The following is a 24,413-nucleotide window of genomic DNA, read 5'->3' on the forward strand; positions in this document are numbered from 1 at the left end:
GAACCAAAAAAACCGAGAACCGGAACCGAACCGAACCGAAACCGAGAAATTCGGTTCTTGTTCGGTTCTTGTTTCTCAGGAACCGAAATTACTCGGTTCATTCGGTTCGGTTCTCGGTTAACCGAGAGAACCGAGATTTTCAGCCCATTAACCCATTAAGCCCAATAGAGCAAGGCCCAGCACAACTGGCCACACGCCCAGTCGCCCACACCAACCCTAGGGTTGAACCCACCTCGGCCACCCCCGCACGGCCACTCCCTGTCCCCACCTCACACTCCCAGGCACCGCCGCCCCCGCCATCCGCCCCGCCGTCCGCCGCCGATCCCGCCTCCGTCGCCGAGCGCCCGCCGTTGCCCCCCGGCAGCGCCCTCCTCCCCTCCCTGGCGCGCACCACCGCTCCATCCTCCACCTCTACCGCTGCTGGAGGTGTGGCCGTGCGGGGGCAGTGGCGCGGCCACCGGGGCGAGCGGGGGATGGACGAATGGCGGCGCGGCTCTTTCTCCCTCCCGGCGCACGGCGCCCCCCGGCTCCCTCCCTCCCACTCGACGCCCGGCGCCCTACCCCCGTCTCCCTCCCTCCCTCCCTCAGTCCCTCCCAGTGCGGCGGCGCCATGCCCGGCCGGCGGCCGCCGTCTCCCTCCTCCCTCCCTCCCTCCCGGTGCGGCGGCGCCACGCCCGGCTACCATCTCCATCCCTTCCTCTCGGCGGCCACGACCTGCGTGAGGGCGCGGATCGACGGCGACCTCCACCTGCGAGTGCATGCGGCGGATGATTTTTTCTTTTTTTTCATTTTTTCCTTCTTTTTCCTTTGCCCTGGTAAATCTTGGTTCTTTCGGTCAAAACCGGAACTGAACCAAAGGAACCGAAACCGAAATTCATCGGTTCCTACATATAAAAAGAACCGATCGGTTTTAATTTTTTAGGAACCGAATTTTCAAAAAAACCGAGTAACCGAACCGATCGACCAGCCCTAATTAATACGAGCAGGATAGCTCACGCCGCGGACCTTTTCTAGTTCTATACAAACCTCGGTAGCCCACGTCGGGCAAGGCCGCCAAGCCTCGTGCACCAGGAAAGTGGGCTGCCAAGCCTCGTACATCACGTCCAAACCCAGCCCGGCCCATTAAAATGCAGCCCGATCCGGGGCCACCGGTCAGACACTCTCCGTGTGTCTGTCTCCCTCCCCTGCACCCCTCGCCGTCGCCGACTGGCCTGATCAACACCAGGTCTACCTCAAAAAAAAAAACACCAGGTCAGCCCGCCGCAAAACCTAGATCTCGCTGCCGCCGGCCGGCATGTCCTCCGGATCCGCGTCCCGCCACGGGCGCCTCCTCATCTCGCCGTCGCTCTCCACCCCGACCTTCTCCACCCGCTCCCCGTCGCCGTCCCCCGCGCCGCACCACCACCACGAGCGCCGCAACTCCACTTCCTCCCCGAAGCCCCTCGTCTCATTCCCCTCCTCCGGCGCCTACAGGCCCCGCTCCTCCATCGGCGGCGCCGCGGCGCCGGCCTCGTCCGCCTCGGGCGCCGCGTTCGCCCACAACGCGCGCCTCGCCGCGGCGCTGGTGCCCGCCGCGGCCTTCCTCCTCGACCTCGGCGGGCTCCCAGTCTTCGCCGTCCTCGCCGTCGGCCTCGCGGCGGCCTACCTGCTCGACGCGCTCCAGCTTCGGCAGGGCGCCTTCTTCACCGTTTGGGCGGCGCTGCTCGCGGCCGACGTCGCCTTCTTCTTCTCCGCCTCCCTCTCCTCCGCAGCCGCCGCCTCGCTGCCTCTGACCGTCCTCGCGCTGCTCCTCTGCGCCGAGACCTCCTTCCTCATCGGGATCTGGGCGTCGCTGCAGTTCCGATGGATCCAGCTCGAGAACCCCACCATCGTGGCCGCGCTCGAGCGCCTGCTCTTCGCGTGCGTGCCCATTGCCGCGCCTGCCCTCTTCACCTGGGCTCTCGTGTCCGCAGTCGGAATGGCCAACGCGTCCTACTACTTCACCGCGTTCTGCATGGTGTTCTACTGGCTCTTCTCCATACCTCGGCCGTCCAGCTTCAATAACCGTAAGCTGGACGCCTCCGTGCAGGACAGTGATGGCATTCTGGGCCCCTTGGAAAGCTGTGTGCATTCGTTGTATCTGCTGTTCGTGCCAGTGTTGTTCCATGCTGCATCCCATCATGCCACGCTCTTCACGTCGTGGGGCAGTGTGTGTGAACTGCTGCTGCTGTTCTTCATACCGTTCTTGTTCCAGCTCTATGCGTCAACTCGGGGTGCATTGTGGTGGATCACAAGGGATGCCCACACAATGGATCAGATAAGAATTGCGAATGGATTTGTTGCACTGGTCGTGGTGGTGCTGTGCCTTGAGGTGCGAGTTGTGTTCTACTCGTTTGGAAGGTACATTCATGCTCCACCACCACTGAATTACCTGCTTGTCATGGTCACAATGCTTGGTAGCGCTTTGGGCCTCGCAGCACATGCCGCCGGCAAGGTTGGGGATGCGGCTAGCTCAGCGGCTTTTACAGTGTTGGCAGTGCTAGTCAGTGGTGCAGGAGCTGTAGTCATTGGATTCCCTATGATGGTATGTTGCAGCCTCCTCTATAGCAACTGGTATCTGCAATTGTGAAAAGTTTCACCAACATTACCAGTGCCTAAATCTAAATGAGTTTTCTAGTATAGACTTAAAACAAATCCTTGATGTCTTTGCTTTTTGACCATGCTAAGTTTTATTTTTTTGGTTAATTCTTTTGCAGTTCCTTCCATTGCCGATGATTTCTGGCTATTATGTTGCAAGGTTCTTTACTAAGAAAAGCTTGTCATCATACTTCACCTTTGTGGCAATTGCAAGCCTGATGGTGCTTTGGTTCGTGGTGCACAATTATTGGGATCTGAATATTTGGATTGCTGGCATGCCACTGAAGTCCTTCACTAAGTATGTTGTTGCAGCGGTTATCATGGCAATGGCTGTTCCTGGTTTGGCACTTCTCCCAACAAAACTTCGCTTTCTTCTGGAACTTGGTCTTATTGGTCATACATTGTTGCTATGCTACATCGAGAACCGATTATTCAACTATGCCTCCATGTATTACTTTGGATTTGAAGAGGATATCATCTACCCTAGTTATATGGTTTTGATTACAACTTTTTTGGGCTTGGCTCTTGTGAGGAGATTATATGCTGATCAGAGGATTGGGCCCAAAGCAGCTTGGATCTTGACTTGTCTATATTCATCAAAACTATCGATGTTGTTTATGACATCAAGATCAGTTATATGGGTTTCAGCTGTTTTGCTACTTGCGGTTACCCCCCCTTTACTTCTTTACAGGTATTCACTGCAACTCTAGTGTTCTTATTGGATCATCCATATGCTGTATCGATTAAACTGCTGCCAATTTTATAAGTTGATAAAATCTTCTTGCTCGTCTCTTTCAGAGACAACTCCAAAGGAGCTGCTAGGATGAAGGTCTGGCAAGCTTATTTCCATGCATCTGTCATAGCATTTTCTGCCTGGCTCTGTCGGGAAACAATTTTTGAAGCTTTACAGTGGTGGAATGGAAGACCTCCTCCGGATGGTCTGTTACTGGGTTCATATATTCTGTTGACAGGAGTCGCTTGCATTCCGATAGTCATTCTCCACTTTCCTCATGTTCAGGTAGTTGGTTGGTACCTCTTTGTTCTAGTTAAAAAGGCTGACCATCTTCTTAGAGCACCTTGTGATATTTCTGTGCCCTGCTGTTATTGTTTGTATTCTTAACAATCTTGTGAAGGTCTGTTCATTTTCAGAGCTATAGCATGATGTTAGGAGTTTTCGCCATGGATAATTCACCCATTCTTAATGCTAGAAATAGAAGCTATTCCTAAAAAAAAGTTATAAATGTGTTTAGACGTGATATCGTACTTACGGCCATATTTAGTGTCAGACTGTCAGAATGAGCACTTGTTTAGGCCCACATAGCTAAATTCATAGATGCAAGGTCAGGCAATACCTGCAATCTGGAAGTTTAAATCTATCTTGCTTTCCTGGCAATTCTATGAACTTAGCAAAGTTATAGAAAAAAATTAGTTCATTTATGGGATGCGCATTCTGAACTTTGAACTCAAGCATCTAAGGTTTTAAAGATTAGGTATAATCTGAATAGCTGACATTATTTGTTTCCTTAAAAGAGAATGAACATCCAAATCCTTCAGACTTATCTTTTACTTAACAGTTCAATTCAAATGATAAGCAAGTGACTTTCATGATGTTAAAAGATATCAGTCACCTGAAACGGCTGTAATGCTGGCACAACAAATAATTATGGATTTGACTCCATAATTTAAAATTTGAACTTCTAGGGTTATCTCTGGAATTTTAATCATGTAATTCTCACCAGTTAGTTTTGCTATCTTAACCAAACATCAGAAATGGTCGTCATAACTTCTGATTTTATCTAGATGGTGTTATCAAGTTATTTCCCATGTATTTTTATGACCAGTCTGTGAAAAGCAATATTTTCTCCTTTTTTTTTGTAACTGAATGTAATTCCTCCTTACACAAAGCATCCTCAAGTTAATGATTGACCATTCATCTCGTCTAATACATTGTGTTTTCCCTCTCTTATGTTACTGTCTGTTCTGTACCAGTCTTCATCTTACAAATTCTTTTGTGGTGCTGCACTAATTGATCATATTTCAATATTTCCTTGCAGTCAGCAAAGAGATTCCTGGTCCTTGTTGTGGCTACCGGCCTTCTCTTTGTTATTATGCAGCCTCCTATTAAGCTATCATGGGTATACCGGTCAGATTTAATCACTGCAGCACATTTAACTGATGATGACACTTCAATATATGGGTTTGTAGCATTGAAGCCCACGTGGCCATCATGGCTGCTCATCGCAACTGTGGTACTTACACTAGCAGCAGTTACATCCATCATCCCAGTGAAGTATGTTGTTGAGTTGAGGGCTTTGTATGGAGTGACGGTTGGGGTCACACTAGGCATCTACATATCTGTTCAGTACTTCTTCCAGGCAGTTGTTCTGTATCCTCTTCTTGTTGCAACAATTGTCTCTGCGGCTGTCTTCGTTGTATTCACCCATCTCCCTTCTGAATCCAGCACAAGGGTGTTGCCATGGGTGTTCTCTTTCTTGGTAGCTTTGTTCCCAGTCACCTATCTGCTTGAAGGACAATTAAGAGCCAAAACTTTTGCAGATGAGGATGAAGCAGAGAAGTTCACCAACATGTTGGCTATAGAAGGGGCAAGAACGTCACTTTTGGGTCTATATGCTGCTATTTTCATGATCATTGCATTGGAGATAAAGTTTGAACTGGCTTTGCTACTGCGTGACAAGGCTGCAGACAGAGGCGTAACACATGGTCCATCTAGTCGGAGCTCTGCCTTCCCACCCAAAGCAAGGCTGCTCCAGCAACGAAGAGCTCATGCTGCACCAACATTCACCATCAAGAGATTGGCAGCTGAGGCAGCTTGGATGCCTGCGATTGGGAATGTTTCTACTGTGCTGTGCTTCATCATCTGCCTTGTTCTCAATATAACACTTACTGGTGGCTCGAACCGTGCCATCTTCTTCCTAGCACCCATCCTTCTGCTTTTGAACCAGGATTCAGATATCTTTGCAGGATTTGGTGACAGGCAGCGCTATTTCCCTGTAACAATTTCTATTTCCGGGTATTTGCTATTGACAGCATTGTATAGGATATGGGAGGAGACTTGGCCTGGCAATGGAGGATGGGCTCTTGATATTGGGGGCCCAGGCTGGCTATTCGCTGTGAAAAATGTTGCTCTTCTTGTTCTGACATTACCCAATCACATTCTCTTCAACCGCTTCATGTGGGATTATGTCAGACAGACAGATGCAAAGCTACTGTTGACGCTACCTCTCAACTTGCCCTCAATTATAATGACAGACATACTTACTATTCGGGTGTTAGGATTGCTAGGAGCTATGTACTCTCTTGCCCAGTACCTGATATCAAGGCGGATAAGAATTGCTGGGATGAAATATATTTAAAATAGGATATGTAACTTTTTGAGGTAAATAAATCTTTTAAGCTTTGGCACCATTGCTGTCAGTAGTCTCCAGTTCCTGAAGCAAACTTTCAATGCATTGCTTGCAGGCTATCATACATCAACCTTCAGATGCTCAGGAATAGAGACATGTTTGCCTGGTCGGCACAGAGGTAGCAGAGATAAACAAGGGTTGAATGAATGCCTTTGCTTTTGTCCTGAATGATCTGTATATGGAGTGTACACCCCAAAATGTGTTGTAGCATATATATAGATGATGTTGATCTGCACATATGATGCCATCACCATGGGCCATTTACTTTGAACTTTTGCTGGAGCAACATTTTGCGACAAATACTTCTTTATGGCCTGAGCAAAAGACTTTGTACATCTTGGTAGATTCTTTCTTGCCTAAATGACTTAATCAGTTAATCCAGAATTGCAGGACATGTCAATGCTCCTCCATATAGATGCCTGGTCTTGTTTGGTTCTAGCTCATGAGCTAGCTTTTCTGATCCCTGTCCAATGTGGCCTGTGGAAGACTTGAAACATTGTGACTGTATTTTCGTGCCGAGTTTGTTCATTTGGGCCAAATACTACTTGGGCCCATCTCGGTACAGCCCAGCTACTAGCCCATTCACCCCTTCCACATAGGGATGGCAAAACCCGATTGCCATCCCAAACCCAAAACTATGAAAAATATTTGAATCTATTAAAAAATTCATACTTGTGATGGGTTTAGAATTTTGTCCAAATCCAAACCCATCGGGTTAACGGGTACCCATAGGTTACTCGTGGGTCTACACTTTACTATACAATTTTTTCTCAAGATCAATAAATTTAACATAGTAAACATCATTTGTAGCGTATTATGAGTAAGAAATCTATGTTCACTATAAATTACAAAAAAAAATATAAATATAAATAACAAGCTCTATATTAAAATGATCATGGCACCATATAAAGTCACAAATCCATCATATGCATATATAAACACGACAAACTTAAGAGTTCACTAAAATAAGAATTTAAAAAAGAGATGTTAAATTTGTTATAAACTCACAAATAAAATGACAAATGCTCTATATTAGATCGGGTTTATAAAACCCATGGGTTCACGGGTTCGAGTATTGTAAAAATAAACCCGTATTTATAAACCCAACGGATAAGACTTTGTGCTTATTAATAAACCTACGAATCTAAAATTTAACTCAAACCCATATCCTATTAAAAAAATCCATCGAATTTCGAGTACCCATCGCCATCCCTATTTCCACACGTCCGATTCCAAAGCTAGCAAACCATTTCGCCGCCCTCCGATTTCGAAAGCCTCGCCGTCGCCGACTCTCTTCGTCCTCCCTTCGCGGCGAGCCAAGCCGCCATTGCTGCGGCGCTCCTCCGTCGCGTCAACCCTCCCCCCCCCCCTCTCGCCCACTCCCCAGCGGCTTCCTCCCACCGTCTCCTCCTCGCCGGACCCCGCCACCGATGGATCCCGCGGCGCCGGGGAGGTTCGAAACCCTCCAAAAGTCATTCAAGAGCGCTTCCAGGTGCCTCCTCACGGCATGCTCCCGCGAGGTAAATTAACGGTTTCGCTCGTGCGCTCCCCCGTCCATTTCTTCTCGGATCCTGGATAGGGACTCCACCATTTCAGTTTCCCGTGGTGCATTAGTTGATTGAATCGTGCTATTGCGGCGTTTCAGGTTGTCAACAGGGCTTTCCCGTCGTTCACGGATGCCGAGAGGGAGCGCCTGTACCGAATGCTCGCCCGCGTGAGTCTCCACATCTTCTCCAGAATAGTATTCCCAACCCACTAGTTAGGGCTTACAAATAGATTGCAAATCAGTTAATCCTGATAATGCCTACTATTTTCAATCGCGTGCAAAGTTCGGTTTTCGTTTCCAGCTAGTGTGTTTCCTGTAGAGTTATTCATTTTTTTTTTGTGTTTTTTCAGGTGATGAAGGCTATGCATGCCAACATAGAGGTACCCTTTTTGTGCCAGGCTGCTTTCTGTTCCCCTGTTATAAAGGAGGAAAGATTGAGTTTTCTTTTTAAAAATATGAGTTAAATATTGAAGATAGAATTGCACACTAACTTTCTTATTGAATTTTGGGTATCTGCAATCGCATACGGTGGCAATTAGGGAGGATCTAGCTTTACCTTGAGCAATAAATGTTTCTTTCAACTCGTATCAGCCCTATTTTTCATCACTCCCTCAATTCCTCAAGGGTCCCCTTCCTGAACAATATCAGATTAACAGTCAAATTTTGTTTCAAATACATGTAACTCTACAATGCAGATTTTTTTCCCACACTACTTTGCTGCCTTTGCACCATTGGTTTTTTTATGTACACCTCCCTTTCATAGTTCATAGTGCTACTAACAACTAACAAGGACACTCCAGTGATTAAAAACATAATCTGAGCTAATGGTTATGTTATGTTAACTATTTATTATGCAGTGCCTCGATGTTTTGAGCTGACTTGCTAATGGCTGCCTTCCTCTATAACCTTTCTGTCTCTCTGTCACTGCTTGCTGTCCGTCACAATGTTTTCTGCTGCCTGATTTGCACAGTTAACAAATTGTATCTTGCATATAAGCATGCATTTTTGAATTACAATACAGATATTGCTTCTGTTATGTTTGCCAAGCCTGTTGCTGTTAGGGTGTGTTTAGTTGGTGAAAAAGTTTGGGTTTTGGTACTGTAGCACATTTCGTTGTTATTTGACAAATAATGTCCAATTATGGACTAATTAGACTTAAAAGATTCAGCTCGTGCTAATCAGTTAGACTGTGTAATTAGTTTTTTTGTCAACTACATTTAATGCTCCATGCATGTGTCTGAAGATTCGATGTGACGGGTAGTTTGCAAAAAATTTTGGGAACTAAACAGGGCCGTATATATTTTTCTTCCTTTCTTGCATGTGCGAACATTGTATTGAATCCAGTATGTCTACCATATTTTGTTCTTCATACTGCAGGAGGAGTTTGACGAAGTCTGCCAAGAAAGACAGGTAGTTTTGAAATCAATGTGTCCCAGCCATGTTAACAGCATATTTAGCACAGTTTGTGGATTTTCAACAAAAAAAATTTTCTAGTTTATTAAGAGTTTGTGGGACATTTACCATTTCTGCGTGCTTACGCTTATAACAGCACTACAAATGTAAAAGGAGCTCTCACCTACCATTTACTGTGGGAATTCTTTTAAATTCAATGGGGTGGGCTGGTTAGGATTTGGTTTTGCACCACAAAGTATATGGTTGTATCATTTACAAAGGGGTAAACCTGTACGGTTGTATCATTTACAAAGGGGTAAACCTGTACTATCTGTTGTTAAATCCTTAATTCAAAATTTCAAATGCATCTTATCGGCTGCCTTCCGTGTTAGAATGACAAAGGTTACCATTCAGATGTTCAGCCTCAGCAACTGGTTTAATCGATCCAGCATTCATAAACTAATGGTCCCACATCATGTATTAGGTTAGCCAGTGCCCCTGCATTCTTGTCTATTTTTTTTCCTTCCCATCATTTCATTTATTTTGACATATTCTTGCTCCATTTCTTTTAACAAGGCATTTTTCTTGCTCCTAATGGCATTAGGCTAGCACATAACCCCATTGGCCCATTTTCAATTTAACAGAGAGGCAAATGCAGTAGATTGATTCCTAAGCAAGGTGAAGTGCAAACACTGTGTACTTGGTAGCTTCTCACAAATTGGACATGAAAGTGAATTTTAAGCATTTTAGTCTCTGGGACAGCAATAGAGAAAATGGGGCGGACAATTTTAAGGTGACTATGACCATGTGCTGCTAGTTAATAGCCATTGGTTCCCAATGATATGCTTTCAGGAAAGCTAGGCTGTTAGGGACACTTGGGATTAAAACAAAATCCATGTATTGTTTCTAGAAAATAGGTATTTAAATTCTAACAGTCATAACCCTGGTATATTAGGAGGCCAGTTCTAAGTAATACTCCTTGGTACCTTGGAGTGTGCACGCTGCATGGTAGGGTACTCTGTTTTCTGATGTGCTGACATCATCACTTTTATTCTTTTAGGTCGTTGCTGCCCTTGACATGATAGATGACTTTGATGAAGAGCAAAATCTGGATGTATTAGCTTCAGAGAAGTAAGCGACATATCCTTTACCTTGGAGTCCTTTTTCTTTTTTTTCCTTTTTTTTTTGGGGTGGGGTCTGTGTTATGACCCATCCAGTGCCCTCTCTTTTATGCTTGCGAACTGCTCCGTCCCAAATTAGTAGTCGTTTTGACTTTTCTAGATATATTAAATTATTAATTTTACTATGCACCTAGACATGATATATATCTAGGTGCATAGCAAAAATTATGCATCTAGAAAAGCTAAAAACGACTAATAATTTGAGAACGAGGGACTAGTTAATAAGTACATGAAGATATTCCTTTGGCAAATTTAATGTATCATTCCTTGTTTTGCTCTATGTTCAAAGTTACCCAATATAGTTTATTCAGATGATAGTTCATTCAATTGCAGGACCAGCATTGAAGAAGTCGAAGAAAAGGTATCAAGGGCAAAGAAAGATGAAATTGAACGTTTGACAGGTTTACTGAAAAAGGTATTGTATTGGTTTTACGGACTATGGCTGTGATAAACTTAGTTTATTATCAAACTAAGGTTCCAGTATTGTTTTCTTGAAAAAGACACTAAGAAGATTTTTGGTTCGTTTCACCACAATTCAACTGGCAAGATGGCTGCTGTCAGACTATAGTAATGTTTACGGAAGTTACCCCCCAGATGTTAATTTCTGTTGCTAAAATATGTTACAAGGTGCAGTCAGATTTAGTATCATTGTGCTAGCATTTCGATTTTAGGTAAAAATCTTGAATAGTTTGAGTGAGATTTATCCTGTTAATGACATAGGTTGAAGAAGGAAACAATATCATGAGAGCTCAAATCGAACTACTGAAGAAAGGAGAGGATTCAACTGCATCAAGAGATGCCCTCAATAAGGTTTGTTCTCCCTTTTTCTCCCCTCAATTGTATCATCTGTTTCGTTCTATTATGGTTCTTACTTTTCGTTTGATTTCTTGCACGTTTTTTACAGCTGACCCAACTGAATTCTGCATTGGGAGCGTGAACAATGATGGTTGAGCCTGTCTGAGGATCACTCTCAATGGAATCTTCTGTATAGGGGTGTGGTAGATGTTAATTATAGATGGGATGATAAGTGTTTCAGGAATCAGCCAGGATGCTATTTGATGATTCAAGAATTGTAACGAACACAGATGTGTTTTTTAGAGAACACAGTTGTGTTTTGGAAATGAACCTTAGATCCTGTAGTTGTTTCGCTTACATGACGTATCACTTTTGCATCACTTCAGTTCCTGCAATCTGCATTCAGACTTTTCAATCCACCATGTGACTTGTGCTCTTTGGTAGCCTACTTGTAATGCCATCTCGTGCCAATCAAGGTGGAGTGCATCGGGTCCCCACATGTCAGTGTAAGTCTCACTGTTTCCACACGACCAGATGCCACGAGCACCACTCTGGCCTTAGCCATAGACACCAATCCAACCAAATGGCAGCCATCCCCTTCCTCCGGCTCACCACCACCACCACCACCACCTCCCACCATCCTCGCAGCCCCACACCATGGCAGCCACGCTCTCCTCCGTGGCTGCCCCGTCCCTCCCCAACCGCGGCTCCATTGTCAGAGCTCAGCGGCAGGCACCTCCTTCCGTCATCTCGGCTTCAACTGTGAGTAGGAATGCATCAGTTCTTGCCGTTTGGTTTGTTTCCTGTGATCGTAGCCATTGTTGATGTTCTTATGGGTTATGGTGCAGAAAAGCGGCTTCCATGGGGTGTCGCTGGTGGACACGAGGTGGGCGGCCGGCCACCGGAGAAGCAGCGGGCGGAGGAGGCTGCTGCAGGTGAACGCGAGGTCGACCGCCGCCAAGAACATCGAGGTGGAGGTCGACAAGCCACTCGGACTGGCCCTGGGCCAGAAGCCCGGCGGTGGCGTCGTCATCACTGTCAGTCCTCTCTTCTCTTGCGTTTTCCTTGTTTAATTACACGAATAGCTCATGATCCTCCATTGGAAATTTCAGTTTCGGCACTGAATTGATGTTTTCAAGGATATGGATTAGAGTCATTATATATGCTTGAGAGGAAAAAAATGCTTCAGAGAGAAACTATGTGATCAAATTTTTCGGAAATGATTTTAAGCTGAAGATCTAGTGTAAACAACATTTTCAGTGTTAGATGTATAAGCTCTCATGTATTTAGTCACTAGTCTAGGGTGCTCTTTGCACATTGTACATGACCTTATCTGCCCCATTGGGCATGGCAATAGATCTTGAGTTGCTCATTTGTAACATTCAGTATGATTTACTGAAATTGCAAATTCAAATAGGTGTTGCAGCTACTGACTAATGACTATTGGTTTTGGCCTTGGGTTAGTCTGTGGAGTCTGGAGGGAATGCAGCAAGAGCCGGTCTGAAAGTCGGTGACCAGGTGCTGTACACAAGCAGCTTCTTCGGAGATGAGCTGTGGCCTGCAGACAAGCTGGGGTTCACCAAGACAGCCATCCAAGCAAAGCCAGACTCCGTCTACTTTGTAGTGAGCAGGTTGGCATATGACCGTATGGTTGCGATGCGACTTCTGATATTACTAAAGCTGAGTGAAATGATTGTCCTGGAGTTTACTTTGGACTCTTCTTGTATGTATATATGCTCCCCAAAATCTCATTTTGAGTGATCTTAGGGGAGGTGCCGATGTTGATGTGAAGCGTCTACCGAAGAGGCCGGCACCGCCCCGGTTTGGACGGAAGTTGACTGAGTCACAAAAGGCAAGATCAAGATAGCCTATCTACTTTTTTTTTTACTCCTTCAGCTTGAAGCCTCAGGATGCGTGTTATAAACTGCAAATACCCCTTTTTCTTCCAGGAGAGAGCAACACACATCTGCCTTGATTGTGGATACATATACTTCCTACCCAAGCCTTTTGAAGAACAGGTAACAAATGCATAGCTCTCCCTAAATCAATAACATAATTAGTGTTTACTTTGCTTTCCCTTTGTCTAATTGACAGTATTTTAGTTCTCTTCTGATGAATTTTAACCATGTTCTGTATGTTTCCAGCCTGATGACTACGGTTGCCCACAATGCAATGCGCCAAAGAAGCGATTTGCCAGGTATGATGCGGCCACGGGGAAGCCCATCGGTGGTGCGCTGCCGCCTATTGCGGTGATCGTAAGTTTGGTAATCGGCATCGCCGGAGTAGGGGCTCTTCTTGTGTATGGCCTGCAATAGGCTGTTCATTCTTCAGAACCAAAATTTTTGCTGTGCACATGAAGCTCAGCTGACTGCTACTGTACTCCATCTCATGAAACACTGAGTGATACCATATATCAAAGGGAAAGTAAATATACTATGATTGGGGTTATGGGCTAGTCTAATCTTCACTCACTGTTCTTTAGACAGTTAATCAATTTAGTTACCAAAAGACAGCCCACTTTTCAGAAATGCTCCCATTGTCATGCTGCTCTCATCAGCATAGAGATTTTTTGCAAAAGGTTTCTGCTATTCAAGTCTAATCCAAACTTCCGATCTATATATACATCGTCATACACAAATTCTAGAACCTACAGCAGAATCATCTTTTTTTTTATGACCTATAGAAAATGACGCGCTATAATTCACTGTACTCTGCGGACAATCTGAACAAGCCGTACTCGTGATCGATAACGGGAGCTTCATCACTACCTTACATTTCAATAAAGGTGATTGTACTGAGGCTCATAACTACTCCCACTATGGTTTGACAGTTTTTGTGGTTGAAGTGATCCATGGGTCGGCTTATGATATCAGCCATCGTTTTCAGCTACTCAATCGGCTTTTACATCTTAATGGAGTTGACAAAAAGAATATTTTCCTAGCTAAACCCTAGTTTAGTTTTTGATTGTGACTTAAGCATGAGAATGACCTGACCTGCAAGTCCTTGTCTTCTGTGTCATCTTTCTCTGAGATCAGCTCATCAACCAGATCAAAGTTGGCTCCTGTCCTAACTACAATCCAGACAGATACACATCAGCTTTAGATATACAAAAAGCAGGTGGTTAAAATTAGTTGGAACAGGATGAGCATGCATCCATATATACCAGGAACTGATCAGGCCTGCCTTGCAATTGGCAACAAGTAATCTGCTGTTGCACAAAACAGCAAAAGAACATCTTCAGATACATCAGTAGAACAGTGGAGGTAGTGATCATGAGCTACTGGGGAAGCCCGGGCGGGTCGCCGGCGTGGGCGGCAGGCCGGGGGCCGTCGCCGGTGGTGCCGCTCCTCATCGTGGTAGCCCTGGGGTGGGTCATCTGCCAGGAGACCCTGATGGAGTGGTACGAGCAGGTGACCGAGATGCAGGAGACGGTGACGGACAACGCCGTGCTCCTGGTCCTCGGCGCCGGGCTGCTGCTGCTCGCCCTGGCCGTCGCCGGCAGCCAGAGCGAGGTGGTGCTGGTGCCCGTGGCGCTGGTGGTGGTCATGTTCCTGATCCAGAACATCATGCTCACCGCGCTCCTGCTGCTGGTGGCGGCCTACTTCGCCGGCATATACTACTACCGTCCGGAGAGAGGGTACGGCGGCGGTTTCGGCGGCGAGTGGGGTGGTGCCGGCGGCGGTGGCGGCGGCACCGGACTGGGGTTCTACATACTGCTGCTTCTGTGCCTGGTGCTGTGCGCCATGTTCTCCGACGGCGGCGGCGGCAGCTGGTGGATCCCAGCTGTGCTGCTGGCTGCGTGCGTGCTCTGCCTGAACGTCTTCTCCGGCGGGAAAGTTTGGGGATATGAATACTTCTGAACATGTCATGCTTTTCAGGGCAGTGTCTTGTTTCTTGGATTTCAGTATGCCAGATAAGAAAAAAAAAAGCATGTGTAGAAGGAACATATCCCCAAGAGTATATAATCTTTACAGTGCTACAAGCCTAATATATCGTTAGATTAAGCTAATTATTTTTCTTTCTAATCAGTAGTTTTGCTCTTATAATATAACATCGGCATACTTACGTACTGTTATTTTGCCTGCTTAGATTTGTCTCAGAAACAAACTGGTTTGCAAATCAGTGAACTATGCAACTCAATATCACACAGGCAGATATCATAAAATAGAAGATTAAAGTCTTCGCAGATAGATAGATGGATATGGATGGAAAACTTAGGTAAACAATACATAAATAGGTACATGTTTCACATCCCCAGTGGATCAAATGATCTAGCTTTCATCATCAGATGGCATAGGAGCTCATCTGACAGCAGCTGTTTCATTCAACAGTTCAGAGACTTAAGAGCTTGCAGCCTCCTCCTGGAGCTGCTTCACCTTGGTGATGTAGTCGCTCATTGCCTCTTCCTTGGGTTTTCCTGCAAACATCGCAAAGTTTTAGCAATTACTATATGCGATCTTATGCTATTACTAGAATATGTGCCCTTGTAAAACACTAGTATTGTGGTAAAAATTTAAGTTTCCCAGATAAGTATACGAACCTTCAACAGCCTTCCATGCATCCCACTTGGCCCTGTCCCTCTGGTGTAATATGCCAGGACGAGCTTCAGAAATTTATTAACAAACAAACATGTAAGCACAGTTGTGATGAATAAGTATTACCGTAAACACAAAAGATATACAAAGAACACAATGACAATAACAGACTATGAGCTGCGAGACAATGTCACCATCCTGTAAGGTGTTAATAGCAGTGGATTAAATTCAGATATAGAACTGACTAGAACTTCATTTATTACAACACAGGCGGAGCATAATTGTGACTTACTTACAAGTGAAACATGGCCATGAGTCTGTATAAATAAGATCTAGACTATTGGGTACACTTCTTTTGCACAGAAAGCCAAAAATATGCATATATATGAATTGAAGCATATAATGCTACGAACAATACAAATTCTTTAATTACATTACTCAGTTACTCTGACTAGCACTATGAACATGAATTTATCATTCATCAGCAGCTCAGTGCAGCAAAATTTCATCTCTGAATAATAGGGCACATCTATTCTTGCTGGTGCAGGATAGGGCTTAGAAAACTGTGCTTCAATATTAGTTGATTGCGTTAGCATCTATTACATCCCCACCATTTTTTATGAGGGCATTGCATCCTCACCATTTGGTACTCCCATTCAACACTATTGGATTCAAGAATACAAATAAGGAACTGCAGGCTTGGGTGATCCACTAGCTTGCATAACTTTTTTGTTTCTATGTCCTACTTAACACATCCCAATACTACTGTCGTTGAAATTTAAATTCTAAACCTAGGGACAATAAAAAGAGATTATATTAAATAATTCATTTTATTGTTTATTGTTCCGTTTGCTTGTTATAGGAGTTTTCCCTTATTTTTATACTCTTAGGTACAGTCTCAAAATTGCACTATCACCAATATTTGGATCTTTAAATGGTCAAACTTCTATGGAATTATGATGCCACAAAGTTACACACTATCCATGCTGGGAATAGTATTGAACCATGGCATTATAATAAATTGGGTTTGTGCAAACAAAGAATTTCATCCACACTACAAACTTACAATGAGAACTGGAAAAAGAAAAACAAAAATAGCTGTCTGATTATATACTTACAGGTATTCACATTTCCGACAGTGGCCTGCTTGTAAAGTGCGTAGAGGATCAGCTTGTTCTCATTGCTCGTGTTATCGGGCAAGGTCTTCGCCTTTTCAGCATACTCCTCAAATTCCTCCTGCAACAGAGGTACAGCTCTCGAGTCATGTTTATGCGGGACTACGCTACGCTTACAATAGAGGCTAAAATTATTTGACAAGTTAATCTTTCATGTCAATCGCTTTAAGAACTCTTTAGCCCACATGCTTCCTCACTACTTTTCGACGGAATTATAGAAAACGCAGCGATCCCACTATATGTAAACTAACAGGGAATTTCACATCTTACATCCAAAGGCTGAACCTCTTAGCATGAACACATCAAAGGGAAAAACATCTACAATTCCAAGTGCTGCAGAATCCACTGTCTGAATCCACCAGATCTTGGCTGCGCATATAAATCTGGACAGAAATTAAGACCATGCGGCACCGGATTCCTAAGTCTAGATCGGTTCACAGGATAATCTAACGGAGCTCCTACCGACACTGTGAGTTACAGTGCAAGAATACAAACGGAACTGGGAATTCAGAACCTGATGATAAGAACACATCATGGAGATGATTAGATGGATAACAAAACAGTAACAGATAATGGAGTGAGGCGTGTACCTGCAGACCCATGGCTTCGAGGTTTTAGATGGATTTTCCTTTGGCCTGGTCTCTTCTCGATTTTAACGATGACTGGCGACCAGATCGGATCTGCTTTATATAGCGCAATGCTGGAATTACTACGTAGGACAGACCCCCTGTTTCAAATTTTAATTATGAAGCCCCCCCTGAAATTGGGCAAAGTTTTGCAGAGAGGCCCTCATACTAATTTCGATACTTTTAACAAAAAAATAAGGTCAAGAAAAGAACGCAAATTGCTAAAGAATATTTGCTCATCATGGATGAGCCATTTATTAACAAAGGTATTGAAGCCTTCTTTTATTATTCAGAATAGTTCTTGCTTTTCCTTATTCAGAAAACTTGCCATTTTTCTGAACGCAGCAATGGAATTTTTTGAACTATAAAGGTTCACTGAAGGAAGTGATAAAAACAGGAGGAAGCATTGGTACCTCAGTGTGAATCATTTTTCTTAACACAGCAATGTAACTGCTTGGCCATGGAGGCATTGAAGGCATCAACTAACCCCCAACTGACACTATTAACTGAAAGGGAGTCAAGACATTGCACATGGTAGGCCATGCAGCACATGCAATGCGGCATTCATCACAAGCAGTAGCTTGCAAACATGCAACTGTTTTCACTTTTCCCGTCGACAAAGCAGTACAGTACAGTTTCTACTCAAAACAGTTTTCTCAATTGCGACATGGATTTGTGCACGAATTACTGCCCTGTTCAAGCATATTTGCATGCTGAGTGTTTGAAATCAAAACAAATAACTGCTATAAAAGTACCACACATATTGAGCTGCTTCTGTCATTATCATGGTTGAGTACGTTGCCCAAAAAAATCAGATGACGAGCATCTCGCAGCAATGATCAGGATGCGTGCCAGCAGAAGCAGACGGAACAGAACTAGCATATGCTCAAATGGCACCAGCCAAGTGGCTACAAAATATGCTGCTGCTAGCTACTGGTGCTATGACAGTGGGCATAGAATTAGAATCTCACCACTTCCAATGTACAGGGTCTGTTTGGAGAATTAGCCAAGGGCTATTTTGAGGGCTAAAATTTAGTTTAAGAAAATAGCCCTCCAATAAAATAGTTCTTATACTGTTTGTATTCAAGAGCTATTTGACCTTTAATATATTTTCCCAATCATTTGAGCACAAACTAGCCCTCTTACCTTTTTTTGCCGCTGGATCCGAGATGCTATGCTGCGCCGTTGCCCTTGGTGTGGCCACGGCTGTGGGCGCCCTACTCTGCTCCGCCACCCTCCATCAAGCATATAAATCCATACACATATAATTCAAACATGTGCATATATTATTCAAACACAAAAATATAATTTGTCCATACACATGAGATGTCTCACAGAAACACACAAGTTCTTAATGAACCGAAACAAAAGAAACATTACAAGCCATAAAACAAAGCATGTGCCAACTCATCACGGAACCATTCATGTTGCTATCTTCAACAAGAGGTTCATCTTCTGGGCATTCAAATTGAGTGGATATAGGCATTGGTAAATAATTTGCATCCGCATCGCACATAGCAAATTCCCTATCCGCAATTCTGCTATCCAGAATGAAATTATGAAGAGCCATGCAAACAATAATTATCATATGACATTCCTAACTTGGGAATGTGCATGGTTAAAGGTTTCTTTCATACCTTGTGGTGGAGGCCGTTTTACCATTGCTCCACATAGTACCTTGTACATCTATATAGTGAAAATCACAGAAATACTTGTATGACAGTTGCAGTAGTTCACCTGGTGATGGATGTGGAAATTTATGAACATGAGTGATCATTGCATCTTTTAATACTCTCATATCATGTACTGAACCAGACTATGCCGACAGCACAAAGGTAAATCTCATGTTGAAATCACAAACAGCAAGCACATTCTGAGGGTGGGTGAGACGGCGCTGGTGGGGTGAGGCGGCGAAGAGAGTCAAGCCCGGCAGTGGCGCAGGTGAGGGAGTAGCGCGACCGGGTGGGGATCCCATGTGGTGAATGCGATCAGAGAGAGAAGTTACTTTTCAATGGGCCCCACCCCAAATAGCCCCAAATTGCAACCTTTGCGGGAATAATTGTAGCAGCACCGTCCAAATTAAACCGGCTTAAATGTACTAACCATCATCTTAATACTTAATCAAATTACTGTGGACTTAAAACGCTGTAATCTGATAGGCTGTCGGGTAAAATCCCGATTAAACTACTGTACTCCAGGATCACAATTGCACTTAGACCCGTACGACGACGAGCACAGGTGATACCAGCATACAGAAATCTTCAAATTAATTTACAATACAAGTTTTACATAAAAGTCTTAAATACAACAAGTACAACATTCCATTGTTACCTTTCAATATTTTAGCTCCATTTAGTACAGCGAGTATTAACTATATTCGCCTAACATCTAGAGCACACATGGTAGATCAGATTAATTCTTCAAAACAACAGGTACAACATTCCATTGTTACCTTTCAATACTTATTCCACTTCTTACTACGATGTGACGCAGTGACCAAGGTTCTCTTAACCGAGAGAGACGGCGAATCGATCCGATTTAACATTGCAAGGTGGACCTAACTCACACGACACGTGAAAACCCCGTCGGGCCACACACGTCAACTGTTCCCATCATCACCCCGACGTCTGAATCACGCCTGCCAAAACCCGGGTGAAGGGTCCCTCACGGCGAACTCCCAGAGAACCCGGAGGCGACATATAATCCAACACCCGCCATCATCCCACTCCCAGAATAGCAGGTCGCGATTCAAAGTATCGTTGCAATTCAGGTAATTAGCTTACCGGTTTCGACTACCTCCTACTTCCGGCATGTGGTTAGTACTGTTCAAACTCGGTCATCAGGGCCAACAACGGTACGGTCCTCAATCGACACAGGCGGGAGTTCATTTTCTCATCTATTCCATAGCAATACTCCAACTCATTCCCGCCCGGTCTCCAATTCATTTTACTCATCAGCGCATTTCAAAGCCATAGCTAAGGAATCAAGATCCTAAAACTCACGAGTGACATTAATCACTCGACTTCTACCGAAATCCTACTTAGCAGAGCATTTCTATCGACACATGTATACTAGTATAGACCCACGGTACCTAGGGAAAACATGCATACTATGGTTCCATACAACTCCTAGAACATAAATGCACAAATACTTAAATAATAACATTGAATACTGAAAATAGAGGTTATGGTCCGGGGCTTGCCTTGCAGGTCAGCGGGGTTAACGAGATCTTCTGGATCAACGGCGTCCTTCTGCGGCTCTTCTGTTCATGGCTCCTGGACCGGCTCAGCGATCAACTCGTAGGCGACTTCGTTCGCGGCGTCTACACGAATAAAATATGCCATGCAACAGTTAGGATACGGTGCAACGCATGAGTGCTTACGATTAGATGCATTTCAAAATGATACAATGCAATGCGGTTCAGAAGTTCAACTCGTTTTAGCCTGAAGTGTTTCCTTCAAAACAACAACTACTAAAACGGCTTAGGGTAGCATGGATTGAAACAGGAGTTTGTTTTGCATGCATGAAACAAACAACTAACAACATTTATATAAAGAAAAGAGTAAAGCTAGGCGCAAATTATAAGTAAAAACCTAACTTACATACATGATCAAGCAACTAAAATTTACCAGATCAACGTGAATGCAATAAAGCATGCCTCACACATTTTTCCAACATTTACTGATATAGAAAATCATTTCTTTTAGCCCTAGAAAAGGAAAACAAACACTAACAGATCCACAACCAAGCACATAGGCCATGCATCTGAAACTTTTACAGTGGACTACACATGCAAGGAGTAACATACTGAATAAATTTCATAAATTTTTGAGCAACGGAACAACCGGTAAATAATTAAACTAGCTTAAACACAAACTGAATTTTCATCAGGGGCAAAAGTGACAATTCACAGGCACAAGTATTTTTCCTCAGAAGCTTTTGATTTTAGAAACCTAACAAAATTGGGTTTGCATTTTTAGGATTTTTCTGTGAATTTCTATGCATTTAAGAACTTTCAGCCGAATAAAGAAAAAGAAAACATAAAAGATAAAAGGGGGGGCTGACAGCCGGGCCCCACTTGCCAGTGGGCGCCGGCCCAGCTCGCCCCCTCCTCTGCTTCGCGCCCGCATGCGCGGGGCGCGGCCGGGCCGCCCGCGGCGGCGCTCCCCGCCGGCGGGGGCCGACCGGCGGCGCTGCGGCGGGGCCCACGGCCGGGACGGGCAGACGGCCCGGGCCCGCGGTGGGGCCCACACGCACGCACCGAACAACCCCGCGGCAGCGCGGCGACACAACCAGGCCGGGGCGGCGGCGGCTTGCGGCGACGCCGAGCCGTTCCGTCTACGGCGGCGCAAGGCGACGGAGGGATGGGGCGGCGCGAGCTACAGGGAGGCCAAGCGGCCTAGGGGCGCGTGGTGGTGGCCCGCGGGCTGGAGCAGAGCTGCCCCGTGGCGGGCGCGTGCGGCGAGCAGCGCATTCGCAGCGGCGCGGAGTCTAATCGGCGGCGATGGCAGCGGGTTCGCGTGGGGAGAGGGTCGGGGAGGGCGAGTAGGGTGCGGCCGAGCTCACTGTGGCTCGATTTCGAGCGGAGGAGGTCCGGAAGAGGGGCTCGACGGAGAGGCGAAGCTCCGGCGGCGGACGGTGATGGCGGCGGCGGTCTGGGCCCTGAGTTCGGCCGGCGAACGGTACAAACGGGCTCAGAGAGGGGCGGTGGAGGTGGAGGGCAAGGTGGATCGGGGTTCGGGAGGGTCGAGGCGCGAGGAACGGCGGCGGAGCGACGAACGACGGCCGGCGCGACGAGCTCTGCTCGCTTTGGCTCGGCGTGCACTGAGGAAGGAGAAGGGAGGATTAGGATGGGACGGGAAGCTTTGAGGCGTTCGCGAGAGGAGAAGAGCGGCGTCGGGCGCGATTGCCGACGCGTGGAAGCTCACCGCCGGCCACAGTCGCCAGTATGGCCGACGAGCTACACCGTGACGAGCACAGGAAAACCACTGTTTCTTCGTTTGACGATTTTGACTCGAATTTGACCCGCTGAAACACCAAATTTCATATAGAAACTTGGAATTTGACCAAAATAAAAGTTGTAGAGGAAAAGAAGAGCTACAACTTTTGTTTTCGGCGGAAGTTGATTTGGAGCTCGGATCAAGGAGAAAAATGAGATCGAACACGGCTAAGCAATGTTTAACGCGCGGACTCGGTTAACGCTAATGACGTGCTTAAGCCATGATTAGCGATTAGACACGTGATTAGCGAGCACGATTAACACAGGGGTGTTACAATAATTTTTTGGGCTGGGCTAGTTGCAAATAGCCCTGAAATAGTTCCTATATTTGGCTCCTCTTGAGTTATTTGGGGCTAAAGAGGGCTAAAAAATAGCCATGGGATCTTTTTTTTTCTCTGAACAAACTTTGAGGCTTTAAACGTTCAAATTAATGAATACTCCCTCTGGTCATCAATAGATGACGTTCTGTCGGTACCCTGCAGCTGGGGTACCCACTCCTACTGTGCCCAGACTCGCGTAGTTATCCGTAACTATGCCCTAAGGAGCTGAGCAGCCGGACCCCTGGGGTCCGACTCCATCTCACCGGACCAACGGTCCCGGACCCGCTTCCCGCTCGGGGACGGGTCCTGTAACACCCCGGGTGTTTACACAGTAATTAAATAGGTGTCTGCACAGTAATTGAATTGTGTTTGTTGCTATGCATCTTGTGCTTGAAATGCGTAAAAAGGATCTTTTTGTAATTATGAAAGGTTATATGTGTAATTATGATTCTATGCAAGGTCCTTTTTGCAGTTGTGTTGAATGGGTTGTGTAATTATAGTTTTAGTGGAGGGTGTTTGTGCAAAATTTCAGTGCATTTAATGCATGGTAGTCATTTTGCTTGTAAGTCTACATTTGAAGTGATTTTGCATTGAAAAAGACAAAATTCCTAGAGTTTAAAATCCCTCTTGTGTTTTCAAATTTAGCTCTCTATCCTTTGGTCAAATAAATTTTTGCACAACATCAAAGTTGTAGCTCTTGAAAAATTGAACAACTTTCATGTTGGGCACTTTTTCATTTGAGCTTTGGTTTAAAAGTTATCGCTGTTTTACAGTGGGGTCCCTGGAACTTTTGGTAATTGCAAAACGAACCTTTTCTTCCACCTCAACCTCCCTGCTCTGCTTCTCGCCGCCGGCCACCGACAGCGCCGCCGTGGAGCACCTTCCCGGCTTTCCCGGCCATTACTTCGCCGTGCGCTGGCTCCCACGCGTCGCCGGCGAGCTCCTCCCCCTCCTGTTGCCTCGCGCTGGAGCCCCCACCCCACGCCACGCACCCCCGCCGCGCCCAGAACCTCCCCGGCGGCCGCCACCGCGACGCCGCCGTGGAGAGCCCAAACCAGAGGCCCAGCTCTCGATCTTTCGCGCGCCTGAGCACTACAAGAACCCCAGGATTCGATTTCACTCGCTCCTTTGCTCTCTCCTCGCTCCCACGCTGCAGAACACCGCCGCCGCCCCGCTTGAACGCCGGCGAGCTCCACCCCACCGCGGAGCCGCCAACCCAGACCCGCTCCACCCCTACATCCCCCACCATTAGCACCGCCTCGACCTCGCGCAGCTCCTAGGCCATTTCCCCTCACCCGAACACCACCGGAGCCACCCCGCCGCCGTGCTCCGAGCCCGCAAGCCGCCGCTCGCCGTCGACACCCCCTCTCCGACCGCCCTAGCCTCGATTCCAAGCACCCAGAGGTGCGCCTTGAACCCGTGAGGCTCACGCACCCCTCCACCCTCGCCGCCGGTGAGCCCCTCGCCGGGAAACGGCCGGTCAAACCTCGCCTCCCCTCTCTGACCCGACCCAAGGACCGCGTGTTTGAATTTGGAAAAGCCCAGGGGGCTGTCTGCAAACCCAAGACACATATGAATAGTGCCTTCAGGGACTTGTTTGCTAGGATTTGCTGTAAAATTTGAAATTCAGTATAAATTCGTAGAAAATTCGTAAAATAGCAAATCTGGATGTTTTGGAATCCTCTTGAAGAGCTCTATGCAGTAGAACCATAATATGTTAGGCTTTAGTTGCAAACTTTTGCTGTATAATTGGTTTTATGTTAATAGGTATATAAATACTAGTTATTTAATCTTTTTCTTATC

General features: G+C 45.8%; 5 protein-coding genes and 1 long non-coding RNA gene across 7 annotated transcripts; 4 read left to right on the forward strand and 2 right to left on the reverse strand.

Annotated features, from left to right (window-relative positions):
- Nucleotides 1–1,200: 1,200 nt before the first annotated feature.
- On the forward strand, nucleotides 1,201–6,453 carry LOC120677545. Its single transcript, XM_039958695.1, has 5 exons — nucleotides 1,201–2,563; nucleotides 2,736–3,307; nucleotides 3,415–3,634; nucleotides 4,671–6,013; nucleotides 6,097–6,453. Exons 1-4 carry the CDS (start codon nucleotides 1,295–1,297, stop codon nucleotides 5,988–5,990), a joined length of 3,381 nt encoding a protein of 1,126 aa, XP_039814629.1. The 5' UTR covers nucleotides 1,201–1,294; the 3' UTR covers nucleotides 5,991–6,013; nucleotides 6,097–6,453.
- Nucleotides 6,454–7,272: 819 nt separating this feature from the next.
- Nucleotides 7,273–11,350, forward strand: LOC120677740. Of its 2 annotated transcripts, XM_039958922.1 has the most exons (8): nucleotides 7,275–7,561; nucleotides 7,687–7,755; nucleotides 7,938–7,967; nucleotides 8,965–8,997; nucleotides 10,040–10,110; nucleotides 10,494–10,575; nucleotides 10,881–10,970; nucleotides 11,065–11,340. In XM_039958922.1, exons 1-8 carry the CDS (start codon nucleotides 7,472–7,474, stop codon nucleotides 11,095–11,097), a joined length of 498 nt encoding a protein of 165 aa, XP_039814856.1. In that variant the 5' UTR covers nucleotides 7,275–7,471; the 3' UTR covers nucleotides 11,098–11,340. The 2 variants fall into 2 exon arrangements, with proteins under 2 accessions (XP_039814857.1, XP_039814856.1); XM_039958923.1 differs by lacking the exon at nucleotides 8,965–8,997 and having other exon boundaries at nucleotides 7,273–7,561; nucleotides 11,065–11,350.
- A 156-nt stretch (nucleotides 11,351–11,506) lies between these two features.
- Nucleotides 11,507–13,410, forward strand: LOC120677738 (protein MET1, chloroplastic-like). Its single transcript, XM_039958919.1, has 6 exons — nucleotides 11,507–11,717; nucleotides 11,804–11,992; nucleotides 12,420–12,586; nucleotides 12,723–12,807; nucleotides 12,905–12,973; nucleotides 13,100–13,410. The coding sequence occupies exons 1-6, from the start codon at nucleotides 11,613–11,615 to the stop codon at nucleotides 13,268–13,270; spliced, it is 786 nt and encodes a 261-aa protein (XP_039814853.1). The 5' UTR covers nucleotides 11,507–11,612; the 3' UTR covers nucleotides 13,271–13,410.
- Nucleotides 13,411–13,545: 135 nt separating this feature from the next.
- Nucleotides 13,546–14,964, forward strand: LOC120677739. The gene has a single exon (XM_039958921.1). The coding sequence runs from the start codon at nucleotides 14,228–14,230 to the stop codon at nucleotides 14,813–14,815; it is 588 nt and encodes a 195-aa protein (XP_039814855.1). The 5' UTR covers nucleotides 13,546–14,227; the 3' UTR covers nucleotides 14,816–14,964.
- A 119-nt stretch (nucleotides 14,965–15,083) lies between these two features.
- LOC120677741 (acyl-CoA-binding domain-containing protein 1-like) lies at nucleotides 15,084–17,732 on the reverse strand. Its single transcript, XM_039958924.1, has 5 exons — nucleotides 17,705–17,732; nucleotides 17,256–17,392; nucleotides 16,609–16,726; nucleotides 15,496–15,558; nucleotides 15,084–15,372 (listed from the first exon to the last, which is right to left on the reverse strand). The coding sequence occupies exons 2-5, from the start codon at nucleotides 17,265–17,267 to the stop codon at nucleotides 15,296–15,298; spliced, it is 270 nt and encodes an 89-aa protein (XP_039814858.1). The 5' UTR covers nucleotides 17,268–17,392; nucleotides 17,705–17,732; the 3' UTR covers nucleotides 15,084–15,295.
- On the reverse strand, nucleotides 16,878–17,249 carry LOC120677742. The gene is made up of 2 exons (XR_005676436.1): nucleotides 17,128–17,249; nucleotides 16,878–17,048 (listed from the first exon to the last, which is right to left on the reverse strand). It is a non-coding gene; the product is annotated as an uncharacterized LOC120677742 (long non-coding RNA).
- Nucleotides 17,733–24,413: the final 6,681 nt, after the last annotated feature.

This window comes from Panicum virgatum, chromosome 6N (assembly GCF_016808335.1).
Source record: "Panicum virgatum strain AP13 chromosome 6N, P.virgatum_v5, whole genome shotgun sequence".
Lineage (NCBI taxonomy): Eukaryota > Viridiplantae > Streptophyta > Magnoliopsida > Poales > Poaceae > Panicum > Panicum virgatum.

Coding starts and splice junctions, on each gene's coding strand:
- LOC120677738 (XM_039958919.1), top strand. CDS start 11,613: ATGGCAGCCACGCTCTCCTCCGTGGCTGCCCCGTCCCTCCCCAACCGC. Junction 11,718..11,803: donor CCGTCATCTCGGCTTCAACT/GTGAGTAGGAAT, acceptor GTTATGGTGCAG/AAAAGCGGCTTCCATGGGGT. Junction 12,587..12,722: donor GTCTACTTTGTAGTGAGCAG/GTTGGCATATGA, acceptor GAGTGATCTTAG/GGGAGGTGCCGATGTTGATG.
- LOC120677741 (XM_039958924.1), bottom strand. Junction 15,559..16,608: donor TGTCGGAAATGTGAATACCT/GTAAGTATATAA, acceptor AAATTTCTGAAG/CTCGTCCTGGCATATTACAC. Junction 15,373..15,495: donor TGCATGGAAGGCTGTTGAAG/GTTCGTATACTT, acceptor CGATGTTTGCAG/GAAAACCCAAGGAAGAGGCA.
- LOC120677739 (XM_039958921.1), top strand. CDS start 14,228: ATGAGCTACTGGGGAAGCCCGGGCGGGTCGCCGGCGTGGGCGGCAGGC.
- LOC120677740 (XM_039958922.1), top strand. CDS start 7,472: ATGGATCCCGCGGCGCCGGGGAGGTTCGAAACCCTCCAAAAGTCATTC. Junction 7,562..7,686: donor TCACGGCATGCTCCCGCGAG/GTAAATTAACGG, acceptor GCGGCGTTTCAG/GTTGTCAACAGGGCTTTCCC. Junction 7,968..8,964: donor CTATGCATGCCAACATAGAG/GTACCCTTTTTG, acceptor TTCATACTGCAG/GAGGAGTTTGACGAAGTCTG.
- LOC120677545 (XM_039958695.1), top strand. CDS start 1,295: ATGTCCTCCGGATCCGCGTCCCGCCACGGGCGCCTCCTCATCTCGCCG. Junction 3,308..3,414: donor CCCCCTTTACTTCTTTACAG/GTATTCACTGCA, acceptor CGTCTCTTTCAG/AGACAACTCCAAAGGAGCTG. Junction 3,635..4,670: donor TCCACTTTCCTCATGTTCAG/GTAGTTGGTTGG, acceptor ATTTCCTTGCAG/TCAGCAAAGAGATTCCTGGT.